Genomic DNA, 24314 nt, shown 5'->3' on the forward strand with positions numbered 1-24314 from the left:
AGATCTATACCTACTGAAACCTATAACAGTTTCTTATAAGTTTCCTGTGTGTACATCCCCAGGACTGATCTCTATACCTACTGAAACCTACAACAGACTCTTATAAGTTCCCTGTGTGTACTGCCCCAGGACTGATCTCTATACCTACTGAAACCTACAGCACACTTGTATAAGTTCCCTCTGTGTACCACCACAGGACTGATCTCTATACCAACTGAAACCTACAGCAGACTCTTATAAGATCCCTGTGTGTACCACCCCAGGACTGATCTCTATACCTACTGAAACCTACAGAAGACTCTTATAAGTTACTTATATTTAAAGCAACAGGACTGATCTCTATACCTACTGAAACCTTCAACAGACTCTTATAAGATCTTGGTGTGTACCTCCGGACTGATCTTTATACCTACTGAAACCTAAAACAGTCTCTTATAAGTTCCCTGTGTGTACATCCCCAGGACTGATCTCTATACCTACTGAAACAGACCGATCTCTATACCTACTGAAACCTACAGAAGACTTCTAAGTTCCCTGTGTGTACCACCCCATGACTGATCTCTATTCCTACTGAAACCTACAGAAGACTCTTATAAGTTCCTTTTATTTACAGCACTAGGACTGTTCTCTATACCTACTGAAACCTACAACAGTCTGTTATACGTTCCCTGTGTGTACCACCCCATGACTGATTTCTATACCTACTGAAACCTACATCAGTCTCTTATAAGTTCCCTGTGTGTACCGCCCCATGACTGATGTCTATACCTACTGAAACCTACAACAGATTCTTACAAGTTCCCTGTGTGTACCGCCTCAGTCTGCTGTAGGTTTCAGTAGGTATAGAGATCAGTCCTCTTATAAGTTCCTTATATTTACAGCACTAGGACTGATCTCTATACCTACTGAAGCCTACAACAGACTCTTATAAAATCTTGGTGTGTACCTCTGGACTGAGATCTATACCTACTGAAACCTATAACAGTTTCTTATAAGTTTCCTGTGTGTACATCCCCAGGACTGATCTCTATACCTACTGAAACCTACAACAGACTCTTATAAGTTCCCTAAATGACCCGCCCCAGGACTGATCTCTATACCTACTGAAACCTACAACAGACTCTTATAAGTTCCCTGTGTGTACCCCCCCAGGACTGATCTCTATACCTACTGAAACCTACAACAGACTCTTATAGGTTCCCTGTGTGTACCGCCCCAGGACTGATCTATATACCTACTGAAACCTACAGCAGAATCTAATAAGATCCCTGTGTGTGCCACCCCAGGACTAATCTCTATACCTACAAAAGACTCTTATAAAATCTTGGTGTGTACCTCCTGACTGATCTCTATACCTACTGATACCAACAACAGACTCTTATAAGTTCCCTGAATTAACCGCCCCAGGACTGATCTCTATACCTACTGAAACCTACAGAGGACTCTTATAAGTTCCCTATATTTACAGCACTAGGACTGATCTCTATACCTACTGAAACCTACAACAGTCTCTTATAAGTTCCCTGTATGTACTGAGCCCGGACTGATCTCTATACCTACTAAAACTCTTATAAGTTCCCTATATATTCACAGCACTAGGACTGATCTATATACATACTGAAACCTACAACAGACTCTTATAAGTTCCCTATGTGTACCGCCCCAGGACTGATCTCTATACCTACCGAAACCTACAACAGATTCTTATAAGTTCCCTGTAGGAACCGCCCCAGGACTGATCTTTATACCTACTGAAACCTACAGCAGAATCTTATAAGTTCCATGTGTGTACTGCACCAGGATTGATCTCTATACCTACTGAAACCTAAAACAGATTCTTATAAGTTCTCTGTGTGTACCACAGACTCTTATAAGTTCCCTGTGTGTACCACCCCAGGACTGATCTCTATACCTACTGAAACCTACAGCACACTTGTATAAGTTCCCTGTGTGTACTGCCCCAGGACTGATCTCTATACCTACTGAAACCCACAGCAGACTATTATAAGTTCCCTCTGTGTACCACTGCAGGACTGATCTCTATACCTACTGAAACCCACAGCAGACTATTATAAGTTCCCTCTGTGTACCACTGCAGGACTGATCTCTATACGTACTGAAACCTACAGCAGACTCTTATAAGATCCCTGTGTGTACCACCCCAGGACTGATCTCTATACCTACTGAAACCTACAGACGACTCTTATAAGTTCCTTATATTTAAAGCAACAGGACTGATCTCTATACCTACTGAAACCTTCAACAGACTCTTATAAGATCTTGGTGTGTACCTCCGGACTGATCTTTATACCTACTGAAACCTACAACAGTCTCTTATAAGTTCCCTGAGTGTACCGCCCCAGGACTGATCTCTATACCTACTGAAACCTACAACAGTCTCTTATAAGTTCCCTGTGTGTACATCCCCAGGACTGATCTCTTTACCTACTAAAACCGACTGATCTCTATACCTACTGAAATCTACAGAAGACTTATAAGTTCCCTGTGTGTACCACCCCATGACTGATCTCTATTCCTACTGAAACCTACAGACGACTCTTATAAGTTCCTTATATTTACAGCACTAGGACTGTTCTCTATACCTACTAAAACCTACAACAGTCTCTTATGCTTTCCCTGTGTGTACCACCCCATGACTGATCTCTATACCTACTGAAACCTACAACAGATTCTTACAAGTTCCCTGTGTGTACCGCCTCAGGACTGATCTCTATACCTACTGAAACCTACAGCAGACTCTTATAAGTTCCTTATATTTACAGCACTAGGACTGATCTCTATACCTACTGAAACCTACAACAGTCTCTTATAAGTTCCCTGTGTGTACCGCCCCATGACTGATCTCTATACCTACTGAAACCTACAACAGATTCTTACAAGTTCCCCGTGTGTACCGCCACAGGACTGATCTCTATACCTACTGAAACCTACAGCAGACTCTTATAAGTTCCTTATATTTACAGCACTAGGACTGATCTCTATACCTACTGAAACCTACAACAGACTCTTATAAAATCTTGGTGTGTACCTCTCGACTGATCTCTATACCTACTGAAACCTACAACAGTCTCTTATAAGTTCCCTGAATGAACCGCCCCAGGACTGATCTCTATACCTACTGAAACCTACAACAGACTCTTATAAGTTCCCTGAATGAACCGCCCCAGGACTGATCTCTATACCTACTGAAACCTACAACAGACTCTTATAAGTTCCCTGTGTGTACCGCCCCATGACTGATCTATATACCTACTGAAACCTACAACAGACTCTTATAAGTTCCCTGAATGAACCGCCCCAGGACTGATCTCTATACCTACTGAAACCTACAACAGTCTCTTATAAGTTCCCTGTGTGTACCGCCACAGGACTGATCTATATACCTACTGAAACCTACAGCAGAATCTTATAAGATCCATGTGTGTGCCACCCCAGGACTGATCTCTATACCTACAACAGACTCTTATAAAATCTTGGTGTGTACCTCCTGACTGATCTCTATAGCTACTGATACCAACAACAGACTCTTATAAGTTCCCTGTTTGTACATCCCCAGGACTGATCTCTATACCTACTGAAACCAACTGATCTCTCTACCTACTGAAAGCTACAAGAGACTCTTATAAGTTCCCTATATATACACAGCACCAGGACTGATCTCTATACCTATTGAAACCTACAGAAGACTCTTATAAGTTCCCTGTGTGTACCACCCCATGACTGATCTCTATACCTACTGAAACCTAAAACAGATTCTTATAAGTTCTCTGTGTGTACCGCCCCAGGACTGATCTCTATACCTACTGAAACCTACAGAAGACTCTTATAAGTTCCCTATATTTACAGCACTAGGACTGATCTCTATACCTACTGAAACCTATAACAGTCTCTTATAAGTTCCCTGTGTGTACCGCCCCATGACTGATCTCTAAACCTACTGAAACCTAAAACAGTCTCTTATAAGTTCCCTGTATGTACTGAGCCAGGACTGATCTCTATACCTACTAAAACCTATAGAAAACTCTTATAAGTTCCCTATATATTCACAGCACTAGTACTGATCTATATACATACTGAAACCTACAACAGACTCTTATAAGTTCCCTATGTGTACCGCCCCAGGACTGATCTCTATACCTACCGAAACCTACAACAGATTCTTATAAGTTCCCTGTATGAGCCGCCCCAGGACTGATCTTTATACCTACTGAAACCTACAGCAGAATCTTATAAGTTCCATGTGTGTACTGCACCAGGACTGATCTCTATACCTACTGAAACCTAAAACAGATTCTTATAAGTTCTCTGTGTGTACCACAGACTCTTATAAGTTCCCTGTGTGTACTGCCCCAGGACTGATCTCTATACCTACTGAAACCTTCAACAGACTATTATAAGATCTTGGTGTGTACCTCTGGACTGATCTTTATACCTACTGAAACCTACAACAGTCTCTTATAAGTTCCCTGTGTGTACATCCCCAGGACTGATCTCTTTACCTACTGAAACCGACTGATCTCTATACCTACTGAAACCTACAGAAGACTCTTATAAGTTCCTTATATTTACAGCACTAGGACTGTTCTCTATACCTACTGAAACCTACAACAGTCTCTTACACATTCCCTGTGTGTACCGCCTCATGACTGATCTCTATACCTACTGAAACCTACAACAGATTCTTACAAGTTCCCTGTGTGTACCGCCTCAGGACTGATCTCTATACCTACTGAAACCTACAGCAGACTCTTATAAGTTCCTTATATTTACAGCACTAGGACTGATCTCTATACCTACTGAAACCTACAACATATTCTTATAAGTTCTCTGTGTTTACCGCCCCAGGGCTGATCTCTATACCTACTGAAACCTACAGGAGACTCTTATAAGTTCCCTATATCTTCCTCAAGAGGTAGTAGCAACAAACACTGTGGGGGACTTTAAAAATGCATGGGACAAGCATAAGGCTATCCTACGAACTAGATAAGTTTATACTGTTAGGTAAGGTCGGGCAGACTTGCTGGGCCTATGGCTCTTATCTGCCGTCAATATCTATGTTTCTATATATAGAGCACCAGGACTGATCTCTATACCTACTGAAACCTAAAACAGATTCTTATAAGTTCTCTGTGTGTACCGCCCCAGGACTGTTCTCTAAACCTACTGAAACCTACAACAGTCTCTTATAAGTTCCCTTTGTGTACCGCCCCATGACTGATCACTATACCTACTGAAACCTGCAACAGATTTTTATAAGTTCATTGTATGAACCGCACCAGGACTGATCTCTATACCTACTGAAACTTACAACAGACTCGTATAAGTTTCCTGTGTGTACCACTCCAGGACTGATCTCTATACCTACTGTAACCTACAGCAGACTCGTATAAGTTCCCAGAATGTAACACCCCAGGACTGATCTCTATACCTACTGAAACCTAAAACAGACTATTAAAAGTTCCCTGTGTTTACCACTCCAGGACTGATCTCTATACCTACTGAAACCTACAACAGACTCTTACAAGTTTCCTGTTTGTATCACCCCAGGACTGATCTCTATACCTACCTATACCAGTGTAGGTGATATACCTGCCCTGACCATGCTTTGCAGACCAGCTATCAGTGGTCAGATTGACCCTTGCCCCAACTCTGTGTGCCAGACATGCCATTACTTCCTTTTCACACAATCGAGTACAGGTTGGGGATTGCCTTTTGTGCAAAGAAATTTCGGCCGGGTACCTTCCACTGCGGTGTCCCAATAGCAAAAATTTTTTTGAATGCCTAAGACTCCACCAGCTTGTATGGTAAAAGCTGGCGGGCTAAGAGTTCAGACAAGCCAGCTGTCAGACGCCGGGCAAGGGGGTGACTTTGTGACATTGGCTTCTTACTCTCAAACATGTCCTTGACAGACACCTGACTGTGGGCAGATGAACAGGAACTGCTCCGGAAGAGAGACGGAGTGGCGGATGGTTGAGAGGGGGCAAAGAGGACAGCAGTGGTTGACGTGGCTGAAGATGCTGGACCAGGAGGAGGATGGCGGCTTTGAGTTTGTGTGCTCATGTGTTGATCCCATAGGCGTTTGTGATGTGCGATCATGTGCCTTCGCAAAGCAGTTGTACCTAGGTGGGTGTTGGACTTCCCACGACTCAGTTTCTTTTGGCACAGGTTGCAAATGGCATCACGGTTGTCAGAGGCAGACACACAAAAAAAATGCCACACTGCTGAGCTCTGCGATGACGGCATTCTGGTGGTGGCAACAGGATGCGTTGATCGGCGTGCTGTCTGGCTGACCCTGGGTGCCGATGCATGCTGTCTGACTGTGCCACTAGCTCCTTGAGATGACCTCCCCCTGCTTCCAACTCGTCTCCTCCTCCTCCTCTCTGTCTCCCCATCTGAACTTTCCCCCTGTTCTTCTTCTCTTCTAGCGGGCTCCCACGTGACATCCACGGACGCATCATCATCATCAACCGCTTCACTTGTATCTGACAAATCAACAAAGGAAGCAGCAGCGGGTACAACATCATCATCATCATCACACCGTACGTCCATGTCTGTAATGCTGCCTGACTGAGACATATCGCTGTTATCTACATCCTCTGTCAATGATGGTTGCGCATCACTCATTTCTTCCAGCTGATGTGTAAATAACTCCTCTGACAGATCAAGTGAAGCGGCTGTGGTGCTAGTGTTGGTGGTGGCGGCAGGCGGGCGAGTGGTAACTTGAGAGGTGACTGAAGATAAGCTAGAGGAGGATGGTGCATCAAGGTTCAGAGCGGAAGCTATAGAAGATTGGGTGTCCTGTGTTAAAAAGTCAACTATGTACTCAGAACTTTTCGAGTTCATGGTACGTGGCCTCTGAATACTGGGCATTATTCTAGGGCCAAAGGGAATCACAGCACCACAACCACAACGGCACCTGTGGGGTGGCGTGCCTCTGCCTGTCATTTTTTTTAAATGTACACTTACACTACTATTAAACAAGATATGAGTGGTGGCACTGGGCAAGTGGGCACAGTATACGTTGTGAGCCTGACACAAAAAAGCAGACTGATGTTTCACAGTCCAAAAAGTTTTTTTTTTTTTAAATGTACATTTACACTACTATTAAACAAGATATGAGTGGTGGCACTGGGCAAGTGGGCACAGTATACGCTGTGAGGCTGACACAAAAAAGCAGACTGATGTTTCACAATCCAAAAAGTTTTTTTTTTAAATGTACACTTACACTACTATTAAACAAGATATGAGTGGTGGCACTGGGCAAGTGGGCACAGTATACGCTGTGAGCCTGGCACACACGCTGGCAGGCAACTGCAATTAGATTACACTAGCAGACTGATGTTTCGCAGTCAAAAAAGTTTTTTTTTCTTAAATTTACACTACTGTTACACCAGATATGAGTGGTGGCACTGGGCAAGTGGGCCTGGCACACACACTGGCAGGCAGGCAACTGCAATTAGATTACACAAGCAGACTGATGTTTCACAGTCAAAAAAGTTTTTTTTTTTAAATTTACACTACTGTTACAACAGATATGAGTGGTGGCACTGGGCAAGTGGGCCTGGCACACACACTGGCAGGCAGGCAACTGCAATTAGATTACACTAGCAGACTGATGTTTCACAGTCAAAAAGTTTTTTTTTTTTTAAATTTACACTACTGTTACACCAGATATGAGTGGTGGCACTGGGCAAGTGGGCCTGGCACACACGCTGGCAGGCAGGCAGGCAACTGCAATTAGATTACACAAGCAGACTGATGTTTCACAGTCAAAAACGTTTTTTGTTTTTTTTAATTTACACTACTGTTACACCAGATATGAGTGGTGGCACTGGGCAAGTGGGCCTGGCACACACTCTGGCAGGCAGGCAACTGCAATTAGATTACACAAGCAGACTGATGTTTCACAGTCAAAAAAGTTAGTTTTTTTAAATTTACACTACTGTTACAACAGATATGAGTGGTGGCACTGGGCAAGTGGGCACAGTATACGCTGTGAGCCTGGCACACACACTGGCAGGCAACTGCAATTAGATTACACTAGCAGACTAAGGTTTCACAGTCAAAAAAGTTTTGTTTTTTTAAATTTATACTACTGTTACACCAGATATGAGTAAATGACCTAGGTCACCAGAGGGCGCTCACTATACACAACATATGAGTAAAAAATGAACAGTTGTTAACCTAAACAACTAACAACAACAATGTCTAAAACACAGTTGAACAACCAATCAAAAATTACAATCACTATTGATATAATGAAAAGTGGAACCTCATTAAATGGCGTTGAATTCAATGTCCATAATTGGTTGGCTTGGTTTCGGATATAAAGTCCTTGGAATCCTGGAAGTCTCAATTGGTCCCAAGGTTAGGGACCATTCTTTCAGATTGTGTTGGGATGTAGAGCAGAGATCACTGGGATCAATTTAATAGACAGAATGGCGACTACATTGTTTCAATGCAAAATCACAAATAGGGGTGGGTAAATGTTTATCTAGAACAGAGCCTTACAATTGGTCCGTTTTCTCCACCTATTAAAGGGACGAATTTTTGTTTCTGAATAGTGGATTTCCGATATAAAAGTATGTAACAACGTCAAGTTACTATTATTGTATAATGATTGTAGTTGCAATTTGCTACTAAAGATTAGTGTGTCCGCTAGAAAGATATTATGTTAAGATGTAAAGCTGACATCACGATGATCAATTTGATTGACAGAATGGCGATTGCATTGCTTCAATGCAAAACAACAAATAGGGGTGTGTAAACATTCATCTAGAATAGAGCCTTACAATTGGTCCGTTTGTTAACCTATTGAAGGGACGATCTGTCGTTTCTAAATTGTGGATATTCGATACAAAAGCATGTATCCACATCAAGTTACTATTATTGTATAACGATTGTAGTTGCAACTCGCTACTAAAAATTAGTGTGTTCGCTAGATAGAGATATGGATTTTAATATTTTGAAACACTATTTAGTTAGCATCCGTTTTTAAATGTACTAGCAATGTTAGGCTTATCTCTATATACCCAATGGGGGAAAAAAAAGGGGAGGGTTTGTCAGAAACTGTTTGGTAGTGGCGGCAATAAAAAGCCGAGATTTTAATGTAGTTTATATGCCTGATGAAACGGCCAGGAGGGCCGAGAAACGCGTAGCAATATTTTATTTGTACCTATTTCATATGTGCTTGTTAACCCTGTGCAATAAAAGTTTTTAATTCATTTTAATATAACTTGAGCCTGGAGTTTGAATACAAGCACACCACTACCAGACAGTCTAACATACAGGACAGCCACTGTTTCCAAGAAAGTGCCGGAGAGAGCCAGCTGGTCAGCTCTGAGTGCCAGCCCGCTTCCACAAGCACACTGGTGTGCTGTGCCAAAGTGTGAGTACCCTGTGCATACAATATTTGGAGTTTATGCCGAATTGTACCGATTGATACACACATTTGTGCGCCTCTCTTCTTTTTTTCACCATCTTTACACCAGATATGAGTGGTGGCACTGGGCAAGTGGCTTGGCAGGCAGGCAACTGCAATTCGATTACACAGGAATTTTTTTTTAAAAAAAAAATTATGTTCTAGCATTAAAAAGGGCTTTTTGGGGTGCTGTCCTTACAGCAGAGATCAGATGATGAGTCCTTCAGGACTGTAGTGGACACTGAATACACTAGCCTAGCTATCAATTTCCCTATTAAATCTGCAGCAGCTACACCGTCCCTCCTCTCTCTAAGAATGCAGCTTCCAAATTAATCTAAAATGGCTGCTGTCCAGGAGCTGGGAGGGTCTGCTGCTGATTGGCTGGAATGTGTCTGCAGACTGTGAGATACAGGGTCAAAGTTTACTCAATGATGACGAATAGGGGGCGGATCGAACATCGCATATGTTCGCCCACCGTTGCAAACACGAACAAGCTATGTTCACCAGGAACTATTCGCCGGCGAACAATTCGCGACATCACTAATGCTTGACTCGAGCAGCATCGAATATAGTAGTTTCCCGATTTCCATTGACTACTATAGCATCCGCGACCTTTAAGGCGGTGGATTGAAAACTAGGTACGCTGCGTCGGATAAGACGCAAGCGTAAGTGGTCATTTTTTGATAACTTTCAGAAAGCTCCTAATTGTGTTGAAGAACAGGGTGAAAGCACTAAATTCCGCAAGATTTCCAGAGATTTTTGAGTCGCATCGATCGGCGTCGAATTGAGAGCGCCAGTTCGTATGTTACGTCACAAAATTTGAATTCTTCCGATGTTGACACTGATTACTACGGCGATGCAATCTCGCAACGTGTATGACGCAGATTTCTGGCATATTCTCAGTACGCTTTAATAACTAGAGGTCAATAAGGTATTTCTTATAGGGTTTAGAGACCATAAGGTATATACTATAAGGTTTAGAGACAATAAGGTATTTCCCATAATATTTAGAGACAATAAGGTATTTCCCATAAGGTTTAGAGGTAATAAGTTATTTCCCATAAAGGTTATAGACAATAAGGTATTTCCTATACATTTTATAGACAATAAGGTATTTCCCATAATGTTTAGAGACAATAAGGTATTTCCTATAGGGTTTAGAGACAATAAGGTATTTTCTATAGTGTTTAGAGACAATAAGCTATTTCTCATAGGTTTTATAGACAATAATGTAGTTCCAATAATTTTTAGAGACAATTAGGTATTTCCTATAGGGTTTAGAGACAATAAGGTATTTCCTATAAAGTTTTGTAGACAATAAAGTATTTCCTGTAAGGATTAGAGACAATAAGGTATTTTTTCCCATAAGGTTTAGAGACAATAAGGTATTTTTCAAAAGGTTTATAAACAATAAGGTATGTCCCATAAGGTTTAGAGATAAGGTATTCCCCATAAGGTTTAGATGCAATAAGGTATTTCCCATAAGGTTTAGAGGCAATAAGGTATTTCCTATAAGGTTCAGAGGCAATAAGGTATTTCCCATAAGGTTTAGAAACAATAAAGGTATTTACCATAAGGTTTAGAGACAATAAGGTATTTCCCATAAAGTTTAGAGACTATAAGGTATTTCCTATAGGGTTTAGAGACAATAAGGTATTTCCCATTAGGTTTAGAGACAATAAGGTATTTCCTATAGGGTTTAGAGACAATAAGGTATTTCCTATAAGTTTTATAAACAATAAAGTATTTCCTATAAGGATTAGAGACAATAAGGTATTTTTTTCCCATAAGGTTTAGAGACAATATGGTATTTTTCAAAAGGTTTATAAACAATAAGGTATGTCCTATAAGGTTTAGAGGCAATAAGGTATTTCCCATAAGGTTTAGAGACAATAAGGTATTTTTCATAAGGTTTATAAACAATAAGGTATGTCCCATAAGGTTTAGAGGCAATAAGGTATTTCCCATAAGGTTTAGAGACAATAAGGTATTTCCTATAGGGTTTAGAGACAATAAGGTATTTCCTATAAGTTTTATAAACAATAAAGTATTTCCTATAATGATTAGAGACAATAAGGTATTCCCCATAAGGTTTAGAGATAAGGTATTCCCCATAATGTTTAGAGACAATAAGCTATTTCCCATAAGGTTTAGAGATAAGGTATTCCCCATAAGGTTTAGAGACAATAAGGTATTTCCCATAATGTTTAGAGACAATAATGTATTTCCTATAGGGTTTAGAGACAATAAGGTATTTCCTATAAGTTTTATAAACAATAAAGTATTTCCTATAAGGATTAGAGACAATAAGGTATTTCCCATAAGGTTTAGAGACAATAAGGTATTGCCCATAATGTTTAGAGACAATAATGTATTTCCCATAAGGTTTAGAGATAAGGTATTCCCCATAAGGTTTAGATGCAATAAGTATTCTATCAGTTGACTTAAGAAATAAATAAGATAGGAAACTCTCTTGCTTCATGCATACATTTGTGCCTATCCAGTGTGTCTTCTTCATGGTAATTTCTAGTAAACTTTTGTTTGTTTGATTTATATACAGTAAATAATTTTTCATTACTTCATATTCTCATTCTAGTAGAAATCATCGTGAGCAAAGGTGTATGTGGCTTGTGTGCGCAGCCTCACAATTTTTTATTGTGCTAGACAACCCTATCCCTGATATAACTCACACCACAACTTACCATGCATCGGAGAGAACGGGTCATCGGCAGCATTCAGGCAAAGCACAGGGGTCCGGATATCAACAAGCTTGTAGTCAGGACAGGCCTGTCGATAATACTCATCACATGATGCAAACCCAAAGACCACTGATGTGTAACGTTCATCAAAATCTCTTATGGAGCGAGCCTAGAAGGTGAACAGGAAGTTGTAATATTATAATACTATACACAGGAGCTGTATTATTATATTACTGTAGATAGGAAGGTGTACATGCTCAGTAGGAGAAGGTGCCTCAGACAGTGTATATAAATGTATCATGTGGCAGCTATCATCATATAAGAAAGTGCAGATACATATATACAAATCACTGTTGCACATGCTCAGTAGGAGAAGGTGCCTCAGACAGTTTGTATATAAATGTATCATGTGACAGCTATCAGCCAATCACAGACTTATATACATATATACTCAGCACTCGTACACATGCTCAGTAGAAGGAGGTGCCTCAGACAGTGTGTAAATAAATGTATCATGTGACATCCCTCAGCCATTCATAGACTCATATACATATACACAGTGATCTCTTGCACATGCTCAGTAGTAACTGGTGCCTCAGACAGTGTGCATATAACTGTATCATGTGACAGCCATCAGCTAATCACAGACTCATACACGTACACACTGTGATCTCTTGCACATGCTCAGTAGGAGCTGGTGCCTCATACAGTGTGCATATAACTATCATGTGACAGCTATCATCCAATCACAAAGTGCATATACATGTATACTGAGCACTGTTGCACATGCTCAGTAGGAGGAGGTACCTCAGACCGCGTGTACATACATTTAGGTCTGGACATAATTGGACACTGACACCGATTTTTTAATTCTGGCTCTGTGCGCCACCACAATGGAGTTGAAATGAAATAACCGAGATGCAATTGAAGTGCAGACTTTCATCTTTAATTCAAGGGGTTGGACAAAAATATTGTATGAAACGTGTAGGAATTGTAACCATTTACATACACAGTCCCTTTATTTCAGGGGCTCAAATGTAATTGGACAAATAAATAACTGACGTCTGAAACGATTGCAACCTGGAAACTACTAACTTGCAATCTTATTTTTTTGTTGACATATTCTGACGAGGCAAGCCGTATGTGTGACGTCATCTGCATAATCACATATGGCCCAATCATATTGCACCACGTTTGTGGAGGGCAGAACAGCTTTCATAACAAAAACAATCACCTAGAATACGAGTTTTGCATTACACACCCTCCATAGCGCTGCCATTACGAGTTACTGAAAAGCCTCCTTGTGTGTGCGATATGGTGGCGTTAAGCTCCATACCGCACAAAATCCAAGGGGTGCTTTGACGTGCTCATGAATGCTTTCCCCATAGACATCAATGGGGACAGAGTGTTAGAAAAAAACCTAAAACCTTTGATCGTGGAATGAAAAATCTCTGTATAGGGAAAAAAGTTAAATGTATCCCTTTTAATGCTAACGACGGCTCTGAGCCATTGTAAAGAGTCCCACTTAGGTGCTAACGATGGCTCAGAGACGCCGCTAGTACTCTTCCACCTTGAGGGAGATCTGGGGGCTCCCACCCGCTCCTACCCCGTCATTCGGGCCTGTATAGTGACAGGCATTGCCAGGGCTTCACATTATGCGCAGTGATGTCACACGCAATGACGTGATGGTGTCACTGCGCAACTTTTTTTAAAAATGACAATGTTAATTATAGGAAAAGAGGGCATGCTGCTTAGAAGCCTGTATCTCAGGCATATAAGCAGCTACAGACCCCCAAGACCCACTGTTGGGAAGGTAATCACCTAACCTTTCCAACAGTGTAAGTCTTGGGGATTTGAAGAAAAAACCCTTAAAACAGCATAGCACCCAGGCAGGGCCGTCTTTAATATTGACTGGACCCTGGGCAAACATTTTTTTGCCCCCCCATGCAATTTCGCTCTCCACCCCAACATCCCAAAAAACAACTAAAACAATTTATTTTATAACTTATTTAAAATTATTAGCCAAGCAGTGGATCATCCACTGCTGGGCTAATCATTTTTTTAGAAAATAAATAAATTGCAATATGTGAAACTGGACATAAGCAGTACTAATAAGTAAATAAATATATATATTCCTCCACTGTGGATTCATTTAATATTCTTTTGAATGTGATTCTGGTGTGAGGTTAGCTGGTTAAAGAGATTTAGGGCAGCCAACAGGAGCAAAGCAAGGTAAAGACTGAGGAGGAAGCATGGAGGTGCAGACAAATATAAGTTTACTGACTGGAACAGCAGAACTACTATGGGAAGCTGTAAAATCTGAGACAGAGAGAAAAACAAACTATAAGAATAAACCTTACCTTAATGTGTGAAAAATCAGCATGACCCTATACATCAGCCACAGCAGCACATGTCACTTCTTTGCTAGGAACAAGTTCCCTCTCACCCTGCACTAGAGAATACTGCATGGGGAGGGGCGTGTGTGCACTCACTTATTATTCCCACTGACACCTTTCTACAAAGCACTGTTCCCCTAACAAACTTCAGTTAGTTGATCTTAGGGCCACAGCAGAAAGAGCAGGGCTAAGGGGACCAGCAGACTGGATGCTGTCTGCCCAAGGCTGCATGGATACAGTGTGAGATGAGTCACACAGCCTCAAGACTGAAGAGAGCAGTGTATGCAGCTGCACAGATGCTCAAATCCTCACGTGCCTGCCGCTCCAGCTTTCTGCTGCATGCGCCTACAGTCAGCCCTACCCAGAAACAATCCCCACAACCAGAGCAGTTACCTGGTAACAGTGGTAACCCCAGTAGGACCTTTTTATGATGCAGTGGGAATGGCTGGATGCTGAGTTAGGGCTTAGCATTCAGTGCTGCACAGTGCACATCTAAAACAGCACATGGCACTAGCTTGGCATGTCACATGACACCGGCACGGTCTGGCACAGTTTCTCACAAATAAATATAAGCAGAGAACTTTTGACTGTGACAGTATTAGGACTGACTGTTCGTGTCCCCCATGTCACATGACATCAGCAGTCTCGCACGAACAAAATTTTTAATTTTTTTTATTATTTTTTTTTTATTAATTTTTTTTTTATGACTCTTGGGCCCCTTAACAAAGACTGGGCCCTGGGAAGCTGCCCCTTTTGCCCTGTGTTAAAGACGGACCTGCACCCAGGTGGGAAAGTGCTTAGCACTCAAAGGGTTAAACCTAACACCCTAACATAAATCCCAAGTCTAAACACCCCTAATCCACCGCCTGACATCGCTGACACCTAATAAAAGTTATTAACCCCTATTCCGCCACTCCCCAACATCGCCGCCACTATAATAAAGTTATTAAACCCTAAACCTCCGGCCTCCCACATCTCTGCCACTAAATAAACCTATTAACCCCTAAACCGCGAGCCCCCCACATCGCAAAACATTAAATTAAACTATCAACCCCTAAACCTAACACCCCCCTAACTTTAAATTAAAATGACAATATAACTATATTTAAGTAAATAAAAACTTACCTGTGAAATAAAAATAAAACTGACATTAAACTATAAATTAACCTAACATTACTATTCTAATAAAATAAAAAATACTACCAATTAAAATATCTAAATTACAAATTTAAAAAAAACTAACACTAAGAAAAAAAAAGAAAAAATCTAAATTACAACTAAAAATTCAACAAATCCTACGAAAAATTTTAAAAATATGTTTACCAAAAATAATTAACACTAAAATAATGAAAAATAAAAAAACACCAAGATTACAAAATAAATAAACAAAATTATCAAAAATAAAAACAGACTGAACTCGTCCAGTAGTCTTGTTATCCCGGCATCGAGACGGAATGATAGGGAATATCCCAGAGCAGAGAAAGTGAGTAAGATGAGGAAGGCGTCACTCACCACAGGATGGACAGTCCCCAACGGCAACGGCAGAGCAGTCCAAGGATGAACCACTACAATGGTCAGACAGGCAGGGTTTGGCAACAGTAAAGCAGTCCAAGGGCACACCACTAGAATGGTCAGGGCATGCAGGGTTCGGCAACAGTAATACAATCCAGCAGTTAAGGGGTAAAACAGGTATAGTAGTCAGACAGGCAGGTTCAGCAACAGTAATTAGGCACATAGATACAACGATCTGTCACACCCAGGAGCACACAAAGTAACACCTATACATGGGCAGTGACAGATCGTTTGTACAAACTTTAAATAGGTGCAGGATTCGAGCCACAAAGGTCTAACCGGCATCAGGAGTGTGCGGCGATGACGTCAGCGCTGCACGCATTCGGACCCGACACTACTCCTGGCAATGAGCAAGGAAGGAGACGCCACGCCCCTAGCAACGGATAGAGCGGCGCAGCGTGACACTAGCCTACAACCTTAAACCTACAATAAGGGAAGATATTTCTGATACAGGCGACAATGTAGAGACCCTGTGGGTGGAAATAGAGTGGGGGGAAAAATCCTAAAAAAATATTACTAGGAACATGCTACAAGCCCCCCAATATTAGTGACCTGGAGGAAACTCAACTACCAATGCAAATAGGTAAGTCTGCTAATAACAGTGCTGTAATTATGGGAGATTTTAACTACCCTGATATAAACCGGGCCAATGAAACTAGTAATTCAGCTAAGGGGGATAGATTGATAAATGTTCTCAGGGATAACTTCTTGTCACAATTAATAGAGGAACCAACTAGGAGTAAAGCTATATTGGATTTAGTGCTATCAAACAATACAGATATAATATCAAACATAGAAGTTAAAGAACATTTGGGTAACAGTGATCATAACATGGTCACATTTGAAATCTCTTTTCATAAGCAGGGTCTTAAAGATTTAACTAAGACTTTTAATTTCAAGAAAGCAAAATTCAACGATTTAAGGAAATCATTAAATAACATAAATTGGGACAAAGTATTCTCTAATAAAAATACAGAGGATAAATGGATAACATTTAAAACTTTGTTAAATAAATATACATATCAACAAATACCATATGGTTATAAAAATAAAAAATCCAGGCCCATGTGGCTGAATATAAATGTGTTAAAGAGAAATTAGGAAAAAACGAAGGGCATTTAAATTATTCAAAGAAAATAGTACAGACTCAAAATTCCATATTTATAAGGAATGTAACAAAGCATGCAAAAAAGCAATCAAATTAGCCAGAATTGAAAATGAAAAATGAATTGCAAAGGATTCTAAGTCTAACCCTAAAAGGTTCTTTAAGTACATAAATAGCAAAAAATCTAAGAAAGACAATATAGGTACATTAAAATGCGTGGAGGGTAGCATGATTAACAGTGACGGGGAGAAGGCTGAGGTACTAAACCAATTTTTTTTCTTCAGTATACACAAGAGAGGAACCATTGGAGGATACTTTGGAACAAAATAGAACATGCCAGCCCATACCATTAATTGGGTTATGTATAGAGGATATCAGGAACAAATTGGATAATATTAAGGTAAATAAAACTCCAGGCCCAGATGGAAGAGAATTTAGCACTGTTATAGACAAACCTCTACTCTTAATTTTTCAAGACTCATTATCCTCAGGCATGGTACCCCAGGTTTGGCGTAAAGCTGATGTGGTGCCACTCTTCAAAAAGGGAAGCAGGGATGATCCAGGAAGCTATAGACCAGTTAGTCTGACATCAATAGTGGGGAAGATATTTGAAGGGATTATAAGGGATTATATTGATGAGCATATTCGTGTAAACAAGTTTATGAGTTCTAATCAGCATGGCTTTAGGAGAAATAGATCATGTCAAACTAATCTAATTAGATTCTACGAGGAAGTAAGTAAAAATATAGATAAAGGGGAATCAGTTGATGTGATATACTTTTTGCAAAGGCGTTTGATACAGTGCCACATGAGAGATTAATGCACCAAAATAAGGGACTGGGAATAGCTGAAAATGTTAGCTCATGGATAAATAACTGGATAAAAGATAGGGAGCAACGAGTAGTAGTAAATGGATCATACTCAGATTGGGCAAAGGTAATCAGTGGCGTCCCCCAGGGATCAGTACTGGGCCCTGTTCTTTTTAATATTTTTATAAATGACTTGGAGCAAGGATTAAATAGCGACATCTCTATTTTTGCAGATGATACTAAGTTAAGTAAGGTCATTAGGTCAGAGCAGGATGAACTTTCGTTACAAAGGGACCTGCAAAAATTAGAAGTATGAGCAAGTAAATGGAAAATGAGATTTAATACGGGAAAATGCAAGGTTCTACATTTTGGAAGTAAAAATAAGCAGGCAACGTATTATTTAAATGGGACAAAACTTTGCCAAACACAAGAGGAAAGGGATTTGGGGGTAGTAATAGATAACAAGCTAAAGATGGATCGAAGTAGGCCTTTTTTAGTTTATAATATTACATCTCTATATAATATATATATATTTGTGTGTCTGTGTATATATATATATATTTATTTATATTTATATATGCATACTTAGGCCTAGATTTGGAGTTTGGCGGTAGATGGGCTGTTAACGCTACGCGGGTTTTTTTCTGGCCGCACCATAAAATTAACTCTGGTATCGAGAGTTCAAAAAAATGCTGCGTTAGGCTCCAAAAAAGGAGCGTAGAGCATTTTTACCGCAAATGCAACTCTCGATACCAGAGTTGCTTACGGACGCGGCCAGCCTCAAAAACGTGCTCGTGCACGATTTTCCCATAGGAAACAATGGGGCTGTTTGAGCTGGAAAAAAACCTAACACCTGCAAAAAAGCTGCGTTCAGCTCCTAACGCAGCCCCATTGTTTCCTATGGGGAAACACTTCCTACGTCTGCACCTAACACTCTAACATGTACCCCGAGTCTAAACACCCCTAACCTTACACTTATTAACCCCTAATCTGCCGCCCCCGCTATCGCTGACCCCTGCATTATATTATTAACCCCTAATCTTCCGCTCCGTAAACCGCCGCAACTTACATTATCCCTATGTACCCCTAATCTGCTGCCCCTAACACCGCCGACCCCTATATTATATTTATTAACCCCTAACCTGCCCCCCACAACGTCGCCGCCAGCTACTTACAATAATTAACCCCTAATCTGCCGACCGCAAAGCGCCGCCACCTACGTTATCCTTATGTACCCCTAATCTGCTGCCCCTAACACCGCCGACCCCTATATTATATTTACCACCCAGGAGCAGCCTCTTTTAGACCAGTGTGGTTTTCACAGAGGAAAATTTTCCTGAAATATATCACTCTGATCCCGCCAAGTAGGAGGCCGAAAGATCGTCTGGGGTTGTCATGTTCCTTGTTCAGAGGAAAATTGCCTGGTATTTTGGGTCTGGACTGACCTTACTTGGCAGAATTTGTGTGTTATATATGTGTGTATGTGTGTGTGTGTGTATATTTGTGTATTCATGTGTTATATGTGTGTGTGTGTGTATATATATGTGTGTATTTGTGTTTTAAATACACACACACATATATATATATATATATAAATATATATATATATACACACACTCACATATATATATAACACACAAATACACACACACACATATATAACACAAATACACATATATATATATATATATATATATATATATATATATATATACACACATATATATATATATATATATATATATATATAAAACACAAATACACACATGTATACACACACATACACACACATATATAACACACAAATACACACATATATATATATATATATATATAAAACACAAATACACACACACATATATATATATATATATATATATATATATATATATATACACACACACACACACATATATATATATATATATATAACACACAAATACACACACAAAAAAAAGTATTTAGTCAGCCACCAATTGTGCAAGTTCTCCCATTTAAGAAGAGAATGAGAGAGGCCTGTAATTTTCATCATAGGTATACCTCAACTATGAGAGACAAAATGTGGAAACAAATCCAGACAATCACATTGTCTGATTGGGAAATAATTTATTTGCAAATTATGGTGGAAAATAAGTATTTGGTCAATATCAAATCAATATCAAATCAATATCTCAATACTTTGTTATATATCCTTTGTTGGCAATGACAGAGGTCAAACGTTTTCTGTAAGTCTTCACAAGGTTGTCACACACTGTTGCTGGTATGTTGGCCCATTCCTGCATGCAGATCTCCTCTAGAGCAGTGATGTTTTGGGGCTGTCGCTGGGCAACATGGACTTTCAACTCCCTCCAAAGGTTTTCTATGGGGTTGAGATCTGGAGACTGGCTAGGCCACTCCAGGACCTTGAAATGCTTCTTACAAAGCCACTCCTTCGTTGCCCGGGCGGTGTGTTTGGGATCATTGTCATGCTGAAAGACCCAGCCACGTTTCATCTTCAATGCCCTTGCTGATGGAAGGAGGTTTGCACTCAAAATCTCATGATACATGGCCCCATTCATTCTTTCATGTACACGGATCAGTCATCCTGTTCCCTTTGCAGAGAAACAGCCCCAAAGCATGATGTTGCCACCCCCATGCTTCACAGTAGGTATGGTGTTCTTTGGTTGCAACTCAGCATTTTCTCTCCTCCAAACACGACGAGTTGTGTTTCTACCAAACAGTTCTACTTTGGTTTCATCTGACCATATGACATTCTCCCAATCCGCTTCTGGATCATCCAAATGCTCTCTAGCATACTTCAGACGGGCCCGGACATGTACGTGCTTAAGCAGGGGGACATGTCTGGCACTGCAGGATCTGAGTCCCTGGCGGCGTAGTGTGTTACTGATGGTAGCCTTTGTTACGTTGGTCCCAGCTCTCTGCAGGTCATTCACTAGGTCACCCCGTGTGGTTCTGGGATGTTTGCTCACCGTTCTTGTGATCATTTTGACCCCACGGGGTGAGATCTTGCGTGGAGCCCCAGATCGAGGGAGATTATCAGTGGTCTTGTATGTCTTCCATTTTCTAATTATTGCTCCCACAGTTGATTTCTTCATACCAAGCTGCTTGCCTATTGCAGATTCAGTCTTCCCAGTCTGGTGCAGGTCTACAATTTTGTTTCTGGTGTCCTTTGACAGCTCTTTGGTCTTCACCATAGTGGAGTTTAGAGTGAGACTGTTTGAGGTTGTGGACAGGTGTATTTTATACTGATAACAAGTTCAAACAAGTGCCATTAATACAGGTAATGAGTGAAGGACAGAGGAGCCTCTTAAAGAAGAAGATACAGGTATGTGAGAGCCAGAAATCTTGCTTGTTTGTAGGTGACCAAAACATAATTTATGCTTACCTGATAAATTTATTTCTCTTGTGATGTATCGAGTGCACGGATTCATCCTTACTTGTGGGATATTCTCCTCCCCTACAGGAAGTGGCAAAGAGAGCACCCACAGCATAGCTGTCTATATAGCTCCCCACTTAGCTACACCCCCCAGTCATTCGACCGAAGGCTAGGAAGAAAAAGGAGAAAGCTATAGGGTGCAGTGGTGACTGAAGTTTTTTAAATAAAAATATATATGCCTGTCTTAAAAAACAGGGTGGGCCGTGGACTTAATACATCACAAGAGAAATAAATTTATCAGGTAAGCATAAATTATGTTTTCTCTTGTAAGATGTATCGAGTCCACGGATTCATCTTACTTGTGGGATACCAATACCAAAGCTTTAGGACACGGATGAAGGGAGGGACAAGACAGGTACCTTAAATGGAAGGCACCACTGCTTGTAGAACCTTTCTCCCAAAAATAGCTCCTGAAGAAGCAAAAGTATCAAATTTGTAAAATTTTGAAAAAGTATGAAGCGAAGACCAAGTCGCCGCCTTTTTAAGAGCCAATGGGGAAGCCACAGCTTTAGTAGAAAGAGCAGTAATTCCTTCAGGAGGCTGCTGGCCAGCAGTCTCATAGGCCAAACGGATGATGCTTTTCAGCCAAAAGGAGAGGTAGCGGTAGCCCTTTGACCTCTCCGTTTACCAGAATAAACAACAAACAAAGAAGATGTTTGACGGAAATCTTTAGTTGCTTGTAAGAAGAACTTTAAAGCACGAACCACATCAAGATTGTGTAACAGACGTTCCTTCTTAGATGAAGGATTAGGACACAAAGAAGGAACCACAATCTCTTGATTGATATTCTTATTAGAAACAACCTTAGGAAGAAACCCAGGCTTGGTACGTAAAACCACCTTATCTGCATGGAAAACAAGGTAAGGTGAATCACATTGTAAAGCAGATAGCTCAGAAACTCTTCGAGCCAAAGAGATAGCTACTAAAAACAAAACTTTCCAAGATAGAAGCTTAATATCTATGGAATGCATAGGTTCAAACGGAACCCCTTGAAGAACTTTAAGAACCAAGTTTAGGCTCCATGGCAGAGCAACAGGTTTAAATACAGGCTTGATCCTGACCAAGGCCTGGCTAAATGCTTGAACGTCTGGAACATCTGCCAGATGTTTATGAAGTAGAATAGACAAAGCAGATATTTGTCCTTTTAGGGAACTAGCAGATAATCCCTTCTCCAAACCTTCTTGGAGAAAAGACAATATTCTAGGAATCCTAATCTTACTCCATGAGTAACCTTTGGATTCACACCAATAAAGATATTTGCGCCAAATCTTATGATAGATCTTCCTGGTGACAGGCTTTCTAGTCTGAATCAGGGTATCAATAACCGACTCAGAGAAACCACGCTTTGATAGAATCAGGCGTTCAATCTCCAAGCAGTCAGACGCAGAGAAATTAGATTTGGATGCGTAAATGGACCTTGGATTAGAAGGTCCCGCCTCATTGGCAGAGTCCACGGTGAAACCGAGGACATGTCCACTAGGTCTGCATACCAAGTCCTGCGTGGCCACGCAGGTGCTATCAGAATTACCGAAGCTCTCTCCTGCTTGATTCTGGCAACCAGACGTGGAAGGAGAGGAAATGGTGGAAATACATAGGCCAGATTGAAGGACCAAGGCACTGCTAGAGCATCTATCAGTACCGCCTTGGGATCCCAGGACCTGGACCCGTAGCGAGGAAGTTTGGCATTCTGACGAGATGCCATCAGATCCAATTCTGGTGTGCCCCATAGCTGAATCAGCTGGGCAAATACCTCCGGATGGAGTTCCCACTCCCCCGGATGAAAAGTCTGACGAATTAGAAAATCCGCCTCCCAGTTCTCTACTCCTGGGATGTGGATCGCTGAGAGATGGCAAGAGTGATCCTCTGCTCACCGGATTATTTTGGTTACCTCCATCATCGCTAGAGAACTCCTTGTTCCTCCTTGATGATTGATATAAGCTACAGTCGTGATGTTGTCCGACTGAAACCTGATGAATTTGGCCGCAGCAAGCTGAGGCCATGCCTGAAGTGCATTGAATATCGCTCTCAGTTCTAGAATGTTTATCGGAAGGAGAGCTTCATCCCGAGACCATAAGCCCTGTGCAGGCTGGCATCTGTTGTTACAATGAGCCACTCTGGCCTGCGGAAACACATTCCCAGAGACAGGTGGCCCTGAGACAACCACCAGAGAAGAGAATCTCTGGTCTCCTGGTCCAGATGCAGTTGAGGAGATAAATCTGCATAATCCCCATTCCACTGTTTGAGCATGCATAGCTGCAGTGGTCTGAGGTGTAGGCGGGCAATAGGAACTATGTCCATTGCCGCTACCATGAGTCCGATTACCTCCATACACTGAGCCACTGATGGCTGAGAAATGGAATGAAGAGCTCGGCAAGTGGTTAAGAGTTTAAAGTTTCTGACCTCCGTCAGAAATATTTTCATTTCTACTGAGTCTATCAGAGTCCCTAGGAAGGAAACTCTTGTAAGAGGGAAGAGAGAACTCTTTTTTTTTATGTTCACCTTCCACCCGTGAGATCTCAGAAAAGCCAACACGATGTCCGTGTGAGACTTGGCTAGCTGGAAAGACGACGCCTGAATTAAGATGTTGTCTAGATAAGGCGCCACTGCTATGCCCCGTGGTCGTAGAACCGCCAGAAGGGACAATAGCACTTTTGTTAATATTCTGGGAGCAGTGGCCAACCCAAAGGGAAGGGCCACAAACTGGTAATGCCTGTTTAGAAAGGCGAATCTGAGGAATTGATGATGATCTCTGTGAATAGGGATGTGTAGATACGCATCCTTTAAGTCCACGGTAGTCATATATTGACCCTCCTGGATCAGAGGTAGAATAGTCCGAATAGTCTCCATCTTGAATG

The 24314-nt window shown here is 41.1% G+C and overlaps 1 protein-coding gene across 1 annotated transcript in view; it reads right to left on the reverse strand.

Annotated features, from left to right (window-relative positions):
- The window catches only part of ABHD1 (abhydrolase domain containing 1), a gene marked incomplete at its 5' end in the record, with an annotated part of 401198 nt that overhangs the window by 2900 nt on the left and 373984 nt on the right, over positions 1-24314 (reverse strand). The window contains one exon of the mRNA XM_053710945.1: positions 12145-12310. Coding sequence (XP_053566920.1) covers positions 12145-12310 — 166 coding nt within the window. The remainder of the gene's footprint in view (positions 1-12144; positions 12311-24314) is intronic.

Source organism: Bombina bombina, chromosome 4 (genome assembly GCF_027579735.1).
Source record: "Bombina bombina isolate aBomBom1 chromosome 4, aBomBom1.pri, whole genome shotgun sequence".
Lineage (NCBI taxonomy): Eukaryota > Metazoa > Chordata > Amphibia > Anura > Bombinatoridae > Bombina > Bombina bombina.